This window comes from Lepidochelys kempii, chromosome 10 (genome assembly GCF_965140265.1).
Source record: "Lepidochelys kempii isolate rLepKem1 chromosome 10, rLepKem1.hap2, whole genome shotgun sequence".
Lineage (NCBI taxonomy): Eukaryota > Metazoa > Chordata > Testudines > Cheloniidae > Lepidochelys > Lepidochelys kempii.
In genome coordinates, this window is record NC_133265.1 from 67,492,275 (window position 1) to 67,504,427 (window position 12,153).

Sequence of the window (12,153 nt, forward strand, 5' to 3'; positions counted from 1 at the left end):
AGAGGTGACAGGTGGGAACTCGAAACCCTAAGTGGGACCCTTGAGGGACATGGAGGGGGAATACCAAGTGCAGTTGCCCTAAAACTGTGACAGTAGTCAAGTTAAAGTGACATACTGTATCTTTTGGCCTTGTGATATTTCTGCGGTCCTACCATCTTGAGAAGCAGCTACAGAAGAAACTGTGTATCCCATATTGAATAATCCAAGAATGGAGACAATAATGCAAGGCAAAAATAGTTTTCTTGGAGGGATAGTGAAGAAGGATGGAAAACATTAGGACAAAATTCTTTCTAGTTCTGGAAACTCTAGGAGAAGAGGGCAAGAGTGTAGTCTTATATTCTACATCTTAAAGGGCCTGCAGCCAACATTTTTAAGAGTTATCTAACAAAAAATGTCTTCTGTTTTTACAGTAAGTGCTATCTACTGTGTATAAATATCATGTTCTTCCCTGTAGGCAATGCACTGCTGGATGTTGGTGAAAGCATGAAGCAGATGGCAGAGGTGAAGGACTCTCTCGATATTAACGTCAAGCAAAACTTCATTGATCCTCTACAGTTATTACAGGACAAAGACTTAAAAGAGATTGTGGTGAGTTTCTGAGGTTAAAAATGGTCCTATGACATTGAAAATATATGAATAAACAAGGTCATTAGAAACCAAATCCACAGGAACTTTTTATGCAGTATGTAATGGCATCAAATTTTAAGCAGAACTCTCCTGTGAAATCAGTGATGAAATCTACTTAAAAACTAGTATCAGGATATATAGCTCATGGGCACCTATTTTATTCTATGTACAATATAATAAAGCTGAATACAGTAAAGGACAGTAAAGAAAATGAATATTAATATTTTCTGTTGCTTATTTTAATATAACATTTCCTTAATTGTTATTAGCATGGTGGTTATTAGCCAATTATTTCAGTTTAGTTCTGGTTGATTTTGAGTTGCCTGGTTTATTGTGTTATTGAGTTGCCTGCCTCTGGCTCTCTCATGCTGGAGTTAGCTCTAAGAAGCAGTCAAATAAGACTACTAATATAGACAACAACAGTGAGGCATATATGAGACCAAAGAGCAGCACGACAAATAACATGAACCATTGTGGCAAAAAAAATAGGAAACTGGGGAATGAATTTTTAGCCTTCAGAAGAACGTTTTTCATTGCTTTTGCTAAAAATAGAACAACTGTCCAGAATGCCAGGCACAGTTTAAATCTGGGCCTCTGGATTCCTATAGACTTGAGTAATAAGAAAGTTAAAACCCTGATGAAACACAGAAATTGAAGTCATATTTACTGAGACAGAAATGGATTTAGAAACCTGTGCCCCAAATTAAAGAGCAGAGAGACAGTAATCTCTCAATGACTGCAGATTTCTCGTGTGCTGGATGACTCTATTCTCAGTTATTGTTGTTCTGAATTGACTAAAAGAGAAAAAAACCATTAACATGCCTTAAGCACCTCATGCAGTTGCTTTCACTCAAATTTGAGAGTTTGTCAAGTGCAGGATTTTTGGGGGTAAGAAAGCTTTGTGCAATTTGCTCATCTAGGAATGTAAGATTAATAACTGACAAAGAACTCAGGAATGAAGGAGTTAGTTGGAGTTCCGCTCCTGTAGTGGGAGGAGAAAATAGCCCCTTAAATTTTAGCTGTCACTACAAATAATACAACCACTAGAACTGAATTACCTCCAGACTGTAAACGAAAAGCACATTTAGTCTGGATCCTGCTTCTAATTTAGACAAGCTGCAGCTTTTGCATGTTTAGCAAAGTTCATGAGGTGGATGTCTTGTATAGCAAATTTAGGTAGCCAATTCTCAAAATGTTCATAGGTGGTGCTTCTTGATTTCTGTACAATTTTAAATTTCATATATGAATAAGTCTAATTGTATTCATAACGAAAACCTACTTACAATCACAACATGCTTGTTTGGGTTTGTCTCCATTTGATCTAATGGGAAACTTTTTCTCTAATTTAGCATCACCTGAAGAAGCTAGAAGGCCGTCGTTTGGATTATGACTATAAAAAGAAGCGTTTAGGGAAGATCCCAGATGAAGAAGTTAAACAGGCAGTAGAAAAATTTGAAGAGTCAAAGGAGCTGGCAGAAAGAAGCATGTTCAACTTTTTAGAAAATGATGTAAGTCTGTCATGCTGCTGCAAGTCCTGAGGCGCACATGGAAGGGAGAGTTGGTACGTGCGATAGGATAAATCATCTCCTCTCCTTCCTAGATGTGCAAGGACTAAAAGGCAGAGAAGCAGCTATGGTTCTGTGGCTCAGAAAGGGATGCGCTGCAGAGCCACGGAAGGGGACTCCACAACCCTGCACTGTGGAGCAGCACACTCTGGGGCTGTGAATGTGGAAAGTTTGTCGGAGGGAGGAAGCTGGCAGGGTCATGGCCCCCGTGCTCAGAACTAGGCAAAGCCAATGTGCAGGGTACATGCGCTGCTACAGACAGCTGGCAGTAACAGCAGTCGTTGAGTAGCTGAGCTCCTAGTGAGTATCTTGCTGCTGATTTGGAAGGGAGGATTCTGTCCCCACCAGCCCATGCATGTCCCATGCACAAAATTTGTTCATCTGGGCCTTACTCAGGGTCAGAGTTTGCTTAGCATGGAGGTACATCATCAAATTATGTCTAAATTAATGCAGCAGCTGTGGCCGTTTAGGTTAGTGTTTGAACTGTAATGGGAGGGACTGGCAGGCATGTCTATGTATGTATTGAAATGCATATGTGAAGTCTTGTAAAATGAAAAAAATTTGTGCCAGATCCTCAGCTGGTGTTGGTCTCTTGACTTCAGTGGAGCCACATCAGTTTACACCAGCTGAGGATCTGGCCCCATGTATTTAAATTATGTACATAGTATGGCAATGTTTTGCTTCATTAGGGTTCTAGCAGAGTTTTCAGTAAACACTTTGAGTAGGAAAAAGCAGATAAAATATTCAACACGAACCAGTAATTTAACCTTAACAAATCTACCCAGACACCTTCTCCTAATCAGACCCAGTAGAGGCCTGAAAGCGTGATATGTTGCATTTCACTTTGTTGGGGCTCATTGTCTAAATGTCATGTATTAAAAAAAAAAAAGAGAGAGAGAGAGAGAAGAAATAAAGACTACTTTATCAGAGTGCTATTCTTGGATTGGCCAGTTTGTGCTGTGGGGCGGAGAGTATTTTTACCATTTTTAAAAATCTTTTTGCGAATGCATGAGAGAACGGTGTTTCCCTCCTCCCTTCCCCATGTCAATATACAGATTCTGGAACAATTAGCTGCAATTTTTAAATCTGAGCCAATAAATCACATTTAATTTATCAGTTTATAAATGCTGCCACCTAGTGAGATAAGTCTGGACCTTTTTAGGACTGCAGTTTGTGGGCTAAAGCAATTAGAAAACAACATTAATGGGTTGTGTAATAAGATATGGTATAACCTCACTTAGCCAGACCTCATTGATCTGAAAAACCACTGCTAACTGAAATGGTATCTTGTCCTTGTCTGTTTCAGAATATTTCCCAGTTAAGTTAGGGGAAAATATACTTGTATTCGATCAAGTTACTTTATTTGAATAAGCCCCATTATGGACACGAGAACATGCCCTGTATTGTGGTCCTGATCCTGCAGTGAGCCCCACTGAGGGTCAGCATAGTCACAGGGCTCTGCCCACATAGAGCTCATTGCAGGCTATGTCAAATCCTTACTATATAGAAATATGACCTGTAAGATCCCAAGATCTTATGAGATACCTGGTCTATATTGCGTGTTTTTAACTGGTTTTATTATTGTCTGTTTATAATCCTCATAGTTGATTCCATAGCTGGCACACAGACTCCTTAAAGTCATTTTCTACTTTATACTTTAGGTAGAGCAAGTTAGCCAGTTGGCAGTATTTATAGAAGCAGCATTAGACTACCATAAACAGTCCACAGAAATTCTGGAGGAACTGCAGAGCACACTGCAAAACCGGTAAGAATAAACCTGATCAGAGAATTCTCAACATCTTTTGGAGCTAACGTTCAGGAGTATGAGAAGACATTGAGTTGCAGTTCAGAAGCAGCAGCATCTCACAGATACCTCACAGATGCATCTTTTTATATCCATACTCATTTGTTATATCTCTGTATCTCAGTGGAGTTAATCACCTTAAACTCTTGCTAACTGTCACTTCTTGATGCACCATAGGCCTTTAAAAGTTCACGCCCCTCTGTACAATGAAATACGACCACAAAGCTTATGGATACATCCTTTTGTGCACATGCCAAACCCCACACCCACATATACAGGAATTAATCAGGAGCTTCCCATTTACCAGTGGGTTTTGTACGTACAAACAGACATGGCCGTACATTTTCTGAGACACATTTTTGGAAGCCTTGTTAAAAAACTGACATATTTATCATACTGAGGGTTGTAAACATAAAATCCTACAATGCATCAAGAAATCGCCAGTTAGGAGCACAGTTCTGGTGTGATATGTTGATGATTGGCCACAGAGACTTTGTGTGATACTAATGGAGCAAAAAGAAAAAAAAATACCACTAGTCGTTATGCTTTATGCTCTCATAGTTAGAACCAACAAAGATCTGGGTTCTAAATGGTCTGACTCATCATTGGCTTACTGGCTGTGTTTCTGCACATGTCATTTTGTAGCCTGAGTTTCAGGAGTGCTCAATCACCCAGAGCATCCACTAAACTCAATGGTAGCTGTGGGTGCTCAGCACTTCTGAAAGCCATGCTATTAATCTTTGTGCCTCAGTCAACACAGCTATAAAACTGCGTAAAAGTAGACACTTTCTGAAATGTTACATTGGAGTCAAGCAGTTCTGGGTAAATAAATTACAAACTGTATTTTTTAAACCATCTGTCCTTCAGTTGTTAAAGCACTGAATCCAAGTAGAAGCTCCATAGCTCCTGTTGCCTTCCAGAATTAAATCGCATGCCAATCTTCCTCTGTGTTACAGAATAAATGGAGCATCTAGTCGTCCGAAGCATGAATTCAAGCCAAAACCTGTAATAACTTCAACTCTGGAAATCAGTGATAATCAGCAGCACAATGGGATTTCATACAGTTCTTCAGTGAAATCATCAGGTGAGCCCATGATTGTGGAATCAGCGTGTTGATGTGTGCATTTTATGGAAGAATTATAGTTACTGGAGTTGAAGTATTGCTCATATAATGCTAGTTGAAAACCCGTAGAGTCCCACTGTTGTCCATGCAACTAGGCTGCCTATGCCTACAGCTAGCCCCCACACTTGAAAATGATCTCCTTTATGTTTTTATTAAAACAGTTAAAGGTAAAACTTTAGGTGTAACACATAAAATAAAATATGAACACAACTTATTTTGTTAGCATGTAACCACTTCTGGTTTCGAAAAGCCGATCAATAAAATGCAAACTTAGTCTGTGTAGAAGAGACTGCTGTACCTATTAATATGTATCTGTCACCACTTCACATGCATAGACCCTGATCTCATGAAAAAAACTATGGTCACCTTTTTTGAAATTCTCTTCAAGTTATTTAATATTATTAATCTTGTCACTGGTCAGTGGAGAAGCTAAATGTAATAACTGATTTAAATGTTAGATCAGACCCTTTATTTCTCATCTCACTGATCAGAGGCACTTTTCCTCTGTCTCTTATACCCTTTGTGAGCTATATGCAAATAATGAAACACAAAAGACAAACAATAATAAGGCAAAAGGAAAAGAGTGAGAAGCCACCAGCACTTTTCCCATAACCAGAATAGGCAAGGATCTGAAACGAAAGCACCAAGGAAGCAGTGATCCAAAGGGTCCCATCCTTCACTTGGCTTGAGCATTAGGAGCTGGCTGCTGACTCTGAGACACAGTTACTCTCTGGGCTACTTTTCTACCCTCTGGCTTTATTCACTCTTTCCACTTTCTGCTTTCTTCCTGTCTTGTTTCTTTTTACAGAGAGCTGGAATGGAAACAAAGAGAGAGAGAGAGAGTTAGAAATGGAGGAGGATGGAAATATGGGGCTATACTTCATGCTCTTGGCTTGAAGAGAGAAAAAAGGCTAACAGTATATCTACACCAGGCTGGGAATGTGCCTTGTGGCCCGGGTAGATAGACTCACTAGCTCTGCTTGAGCTAGTGCCCTACAAATAGCAGTGTGGATGTTGCAAAGAGAAGGATTGAGGGAAATATTTTGTAACTGTTCTGTAGACTTTCTAATGATACCAGAAAGGTACATATTGTAGTTACCTATTCTAGCACTCTGAATTTTTTTTTCAGAGTTGAGGACTTGGGTGCTGTCCTTACCTCTTATTTATTCTTACCTCTTCCAGCAGGTGTGATCATCAGTAAAGCCATGGGTAATTCTCCTCTGTCTCTTCCTTCCCTGCATTAGAAAGTGAGCACTAACACTATTGAGTTCTATGCCAGGGATAAATGTGGCTCTGGCAGTATAACCTGGGAAGCTTGCTGTGCTTATTTTATATTTAAACAAGAATACTGAAACAGATTTGACTTATACTATATGATTTAGAAAATACAGTTCAGACAGTTTATGCAAAATGGTGCCAAGTGGTTTAGATGTTAGGAGCTGGGAAGCTTGACAATATGTTCAGCAGTCTCACCTCATTCAGATCACTCCTCTAAACTCTCTTCTACTTTCTACAAAAACGAGCATTTTCACACTTAACTTCTCTGCCCACCCCTCCATCCTGGCTGACACTATCAAAATATGTGTCTGGCATCCCTCTGGTCACTTTGAACTAGATCCCGACACTCTTTCTCATACTAAATAGAACCTTATTCAAATATATCCATTGAATTCAATGGGACTTCTTGCAAAGTAAGATACTACTCGTTAAGTGTAACAGCTATCATAGTCCAGCCCTTTGCTTGTATGTTGGAATGCTTTATTCCATATTTCATCACATTGTGCCTTGTACATTGCAAGTTCTTTGGAATAGGGGTGGTGTTTTCCTTTGTATGGTTCCTAGTACAGTGGGACTACTTACAGGAGTGACATGCAAACACAGTGAAGTATCAGGTCCTTAGAAATGTTATTTTATGGAAAAAAGTCCTGGATGATTTAACTGCTTTACTGATTAAGTGCAGATGACAAATCTATGTTTTGTTCTAATTTGCTGTTGTCCTAATTAATCAGCAGAAGCTGAGAGTATCATCTGGCTCATTATGAAACAGTTTAAATGCAGAGTCACATCTTGCCTTTCATGCATTTTGCTCATCAAAGGAAAGTAGTTGTGGTTAGCTGTCCTATGTTTGAATGTAATGGGACTAACTCATGGGAGTAAAGTTACTTATTTGTCTAAGTGTTTACAGAATCAGGCTGGAAAAGAGGGCTAGAATAATCCTATCCTCAGGCACATCTAGCATGTGATTCTTTCTTTACTATATATTTCTGCTACTGTATGTGTACTTCAGTGTGCAGCAAACAGAGGAGCGACACCTACTGGAAGTTTCTTTTGAGGAAAAGTGGCATTTTTAGATGGTCATCTGGCATCAGCTAGTACAGTCCCAAAAATACATTCAGCTTCATGCTTTGCAATACTTTCTCCATGTTTGTTCATTATAAATTCAATCTGCATTTGGGAAGTCCAGTAGGTCAGCACAAATAGTCTTTAGATATGTTTATTTATGATTCATTATGTGCATTAGCATTGTGCCAGGGAGCTTTGTCATGGACCAGGACCCCCCTGTGCAAAGCACTAGACAAGTGTAGAGCAAAAAGACAGTTGTTGTCCCAAGAGCTCTCAGTCTAAATCCATGAACTCAGCAACTGCAGTAGGCAGCATGTTGCTTCAGCTACAGTTAGAGAGGCAGGTGCAGTACTATAAATTAATAGAAATGCTGCTGCAGTTTCCTTAGCTTCTTAAATCTCTCCAACAGCCTTCAGATACTGTAGTTTGCACAGTGGAGAAGGACAGAGCCATGTGACCTCTTTGTGTTCGTTAAATTGTGTTTTAAAACTAGCAACCAGCGCTGCCTCTGTTCTGTTCAGGAGGGGAGCTTTGTTTTGCCGGACTGTATAGCAGTGACACCAGATGCAGTAGATTATCAGCAGTTGCATTACTCTAATGAAGACCTTGACTGATGTTAGGCTCTGAAGTAGCTGTGGCCATTAGTTTAAGATCTTTCTGTGTTGTCTGAGATTTCCCCCCTCCCCGCAATGTTTGGAGAAAGGCAAAAAGTTCCTTCCCCACTCCCAATCCTTTTATCCCTCCTCTCTTTAAGAAAAACAAAACCAATGCAATATATTGTGTAGTTATGAACCTAAAAGGCTCAAGCTTTAAAAAAAATAAATTCTGCACCCAGCGTTATCAATGTCACATTACCCATCTTGCTGAATCAGAAATAAACTGATTGCTGGAGTAAATGTTGTATATCAAGACCCTGCCAGAACAGCTGGTGAAAACAAGAAATGTTTTCAGTTATTGAGAAAGGCTTCTTCTGCTGTTGAAATTTCATATGAGTAGATACAGCTTCCACATTCTATACCGAGGAAGCTGTTTAAAGAATAACTGAGTGTTTTCAAACTATTCACCCTATTTCTGTGGAAGACTATGGCCCAAATCCTGGCTTGCGTCCGAGCTGGGCTTAGCACAGGTCAGGAAGAGAGTACAAAAGTAGCTTTAAACAACCATCTGACATGGAATTGCCTGATTTGCCATTGTGGCTGTGAATGGAAATAGCCAGAGCACAGCTCATTCTGGCCACACCCCATTCCCACCCCATTATGTCCCCTAGTGCAGGGCTGTGAAGGAAATGGCATAAAAGCACTCCATCTTTTCTTCAGCATCTAAGGGAAACCCCCTTTTGCTGAGGGAATTCCCTGGGGGCAATTTCTACTGTGTTTATTGCCCTTTTACACTGCTAGAGTGGTGTAAACCAGCTGGGAAGGAGTAGAGAATCCATCCATGAAGCATAATGTTAAAATTTTGAGGCAAAAAAAATGTAACATTGCGCCCCTACTTTTGTCATCATCCCTTTAAACGTCCCTTGCTAATGTTCATCCACAGATACAAGGGAAGTATTTACTGGGTTGAGTAGTTTTGCTTGCTCAAGGTGCTCTTTCTGCTTCTCGTTGCTAAAAAATTTGTCTGAGCAGCTACTTTTTAATGGTTTCCTTTGCTCACATTTTATAACAATAGCACTGATTTAAAAACAAATTTTAATGAGTGACATGCAATTTTTAACAGCTTCATTGGTTTTGAAAATCTGCATGCGTATTGCAATATTTAACAGAATGTATAGACTATTCCAGACAGAAATTAGTCCTCAATCGGATTGCTTGATTAGCATGCTAGATAATTTGGAGAGACAGCCAAGATTAGAATATTTGAGAATAGTGAAGATTTTGAGCAAAAAGGGAAGCTAGAATAATTTAATATTAAAGAGTCTCATTAGCTGTTTTGCTGTAAGTATTGAAGAGAGCATTAAAAACTTCTTTGTCTTGATACAATGCACTTTCCTACTGTAAATTGGCAAGAGGCAGCATGAAACCTTTTCCCCGCATTTCCCCTTTGTGAATACACTTTATTCCAAATCACTGGATTTTTCTTTTAGTAAAATAGGTAAACGTTTTTTTAAAAAACCAAAATCATAGGAAAAAAATGAACCTCAGCTGAACCTATGGGTAGCCCTCTGCCCATGGAACTGATCTCTAGCATATGACTAGCGGAGGATGAGCTGTTAGAATAATTTGCTATTCAGAGATTGAGTGAATGACTATAATAATGTATTATTCACATATCCCTAGCTGGCTTGGATTTATGCTAACCATGCATACATGAGAATGTCTATAACACTGAAAAGATTACATTTGTAAAGTTAGCCACTTTGGCGAGCAGTGAAAATTCCTTGTACTTTATTAATCATACATGTATAATAATTATCCATGTTGACTTTTCCCCATAAATTTAAGTACTGGTTTTAGTATTATGTATAGAATGCCACTAATATTTAAACACAAGAGAAGGTTTGGAGCGAACATCTTACAGTGTAACTAAGCCGAACACAATATACTAAAATCACAAAGAAAGTCAGATACTGTGTGAGTGGGGCTGCAATTAATCATCGTCCAAAAAATAGTTTTAAAAACTTTAAGAGGCACTGTTGTTCCTATTATAACTATTGATCTAATTGAGGTAAAGGGCAGATGCAGTGAGTGGTTTGAATACATGAGCTGCCTTATCAGAGCAAACATCTGTAAATACAACTTAGAGATAATTGTCTCTCTTCATGTGGTGAAGAGGATAGAACCTCATGTCCCCATTTGGTAATTAAGGTCCTGGTCCTGAAAACATTTTCACAGGAGAGTGGTGCTGCTGAAATCAGTAGGGCCCCTCTCATGCATACATGTTTGTAGGACTGGATCTTTAAACTATTGTTTATAATTCTGGTGTATAGTGTTCTTTTTGAGTTCTTCTCCTCTAGTAGATTCCATGCAGCCCAGTTCTTAGTTTTACAGATTGAATAGACGTTTGTTCAGCTGTTTGCCATCATGCCTGTCCACTCACCTATTTAAAAAAAAATCCATGGTAATATAATTCATGACCACCCCAAATGTTAAAGTGATTCAGGTTTCCCAAGGGAATTCAAATGGCAGTAAAAATATATTTGCTTTTAAGGGGAGGAAAAGAGAGCTACCCTGCCCGTAGTTCATCACCCTCTATGCTGTACAGGACATTACATGGCAGGAGCAGATTTTCTGTAGGTGGAAGTGGTGGAAAACTAACAGCACCCACAATATGGGCCCATTCAGCCCATTGCCACTCATAGCAGGGCTAAGTTTGTCTCTTTGTTCTCATGCTCAATAGGTAAGTGGAGTACTTTAAAGCTATTATTAAATATTTTATTTTCTGTCATTGGGGCAGGTTCTTCAGTGCACATGGATCAGCCTTGCTGCCAAGCTCTGTATGACTTTGACCCAGAAAATGAAGGCGAGCTTGGGTTTAAGGAAGGCGACATCATTACTTTGACCAATCAAATTGATGAGAATTGGTACGAAGGGATGTTAAATGGAGAGTCTGGCTTCTTTCCCATTAATTATGTCGAAGTGATGGTACCTTTGCCTCAGTGAACACCTAATTCAAACTGTGAACATAATTTCATGATTGAAATGGATTCACAATTGTTTCATCAGTGTGGCATTCTGTGAAAGCCTTGCTATTTGACTTACAGATTTTTGTATGCATCTTTTTTAAATGTATTTATTTTGTATTCCTTTAGTTTGTAAAAAAAAAACAAAAAAAAAAAACCACCACCACCAACCACCCTTCCTTGGCTACATGAAAATGCAAAAAACTCAACCTCCACTTTTTTTTGCTTTGTGCCTGGAAGATTACTGTCTGACGTGTTTACTGGTAGCTCACTGTTGCTCCAAAAATGCATTCCTGTGCTCTTACTGTATGTGGAGCCTTTTTTAATAATCCTCTGGCTGCAATGATTTTACTGTTGGAAACTATTTTTAAAAACACTGAGTAAAGCTAACTGTAACCAGTTCTTAAGAATTACTGATGTCTCTCAGCCTTTCTCATCCATCGCAATGTAACTTACTGTAAACGACCTAATCTGTATTTCACATTGTATGTTGACAAAAGGCTAAGGTGTTGGTGTACTAAGTACAAAGTCTTAGAATTGAATATTCCTCTAATTTACTGACTATACTTAATAAATATTACTGCGGGGAAAGTGTAAAGACTGCTGCTTATACAGTTGGATTTCTGGCACTTGTTTTCAATGCTGTGAAAGAGCACTTTCCTCTATAGAAAAGGAGTACTTGTGCCACAAGTACTCCTTTTCTTTTTGCGAATACAGACTAACATGGCTGCTACTCTGTTTCCTCTATAGATGCACCTCCGTTTTCAGAACACTTTAATGACATTGTGCAAAATGAACTGTCAGGACCAATTCCCTGAATCTTCGACGGCTGCATTTGTAACATAAGGGTCTCACTTAAAATAGAATCATAGAAATGTAGCTCAGTCACATTCATTCATAATGTCTGTTTATATTATCTTTTATTGACAGGATAGGAGAAAAGCAGCCTCTCTCCTCATATTAATTTGAGCCAAGTACAAAGTGATGCTAGATCATGTCTGCTATGGCCAGAGCTGTAGAAGATAACTTGATTGAGATGAATGCGGAAGTGTATTTCTAGAGATGGGGT

At 39.0% G+C, this 12,153-nt stretch overlaps 1 protein-coding gene across 3 annotated transcripts in view; it reads left to right on the forward strand.

Moving 5' to 3' along the window:
- SH3GL3 (SH3 domain containing GRB2 like 3, endophilin A3) overlaps positions 1-11,706 on the forward strand; it is a 73,762-nt gene extending 62,056 nt beyond the window's left edge. For 2 of the 3 annotated variants that reach the window (XM_073304065.1, XM_073304064.1), the window contains 5 exons: positions 455-588; positions 1,977-2,135; positions 3,854-3,957; positions 4,953-5,080; positions 10,859-11,705. In XM_073304065.1, coding sequence (XP_073160166.1) covers positions 455-588; positions 1,977-2,135; positions 3,854-3,957; positions 4,953-5,080; positions 10,859-11,064 — 731 coding nt within the window. In that variant the 3' untranslated portion in view covers positions 11,065-11,705. Of the gene's footprint in view, positions 1-454; positions 589-1,976; positions 2,136-3,853; positions 3,958-4,952; positions 5,081-10,858 lie in introns of all 3 variants that reach the window. The other variant, XM_073304066.1, reaches the window with a different exon arrangement.
- Positions 11,707-12,153: the final 447 nt, after the last annotated feature.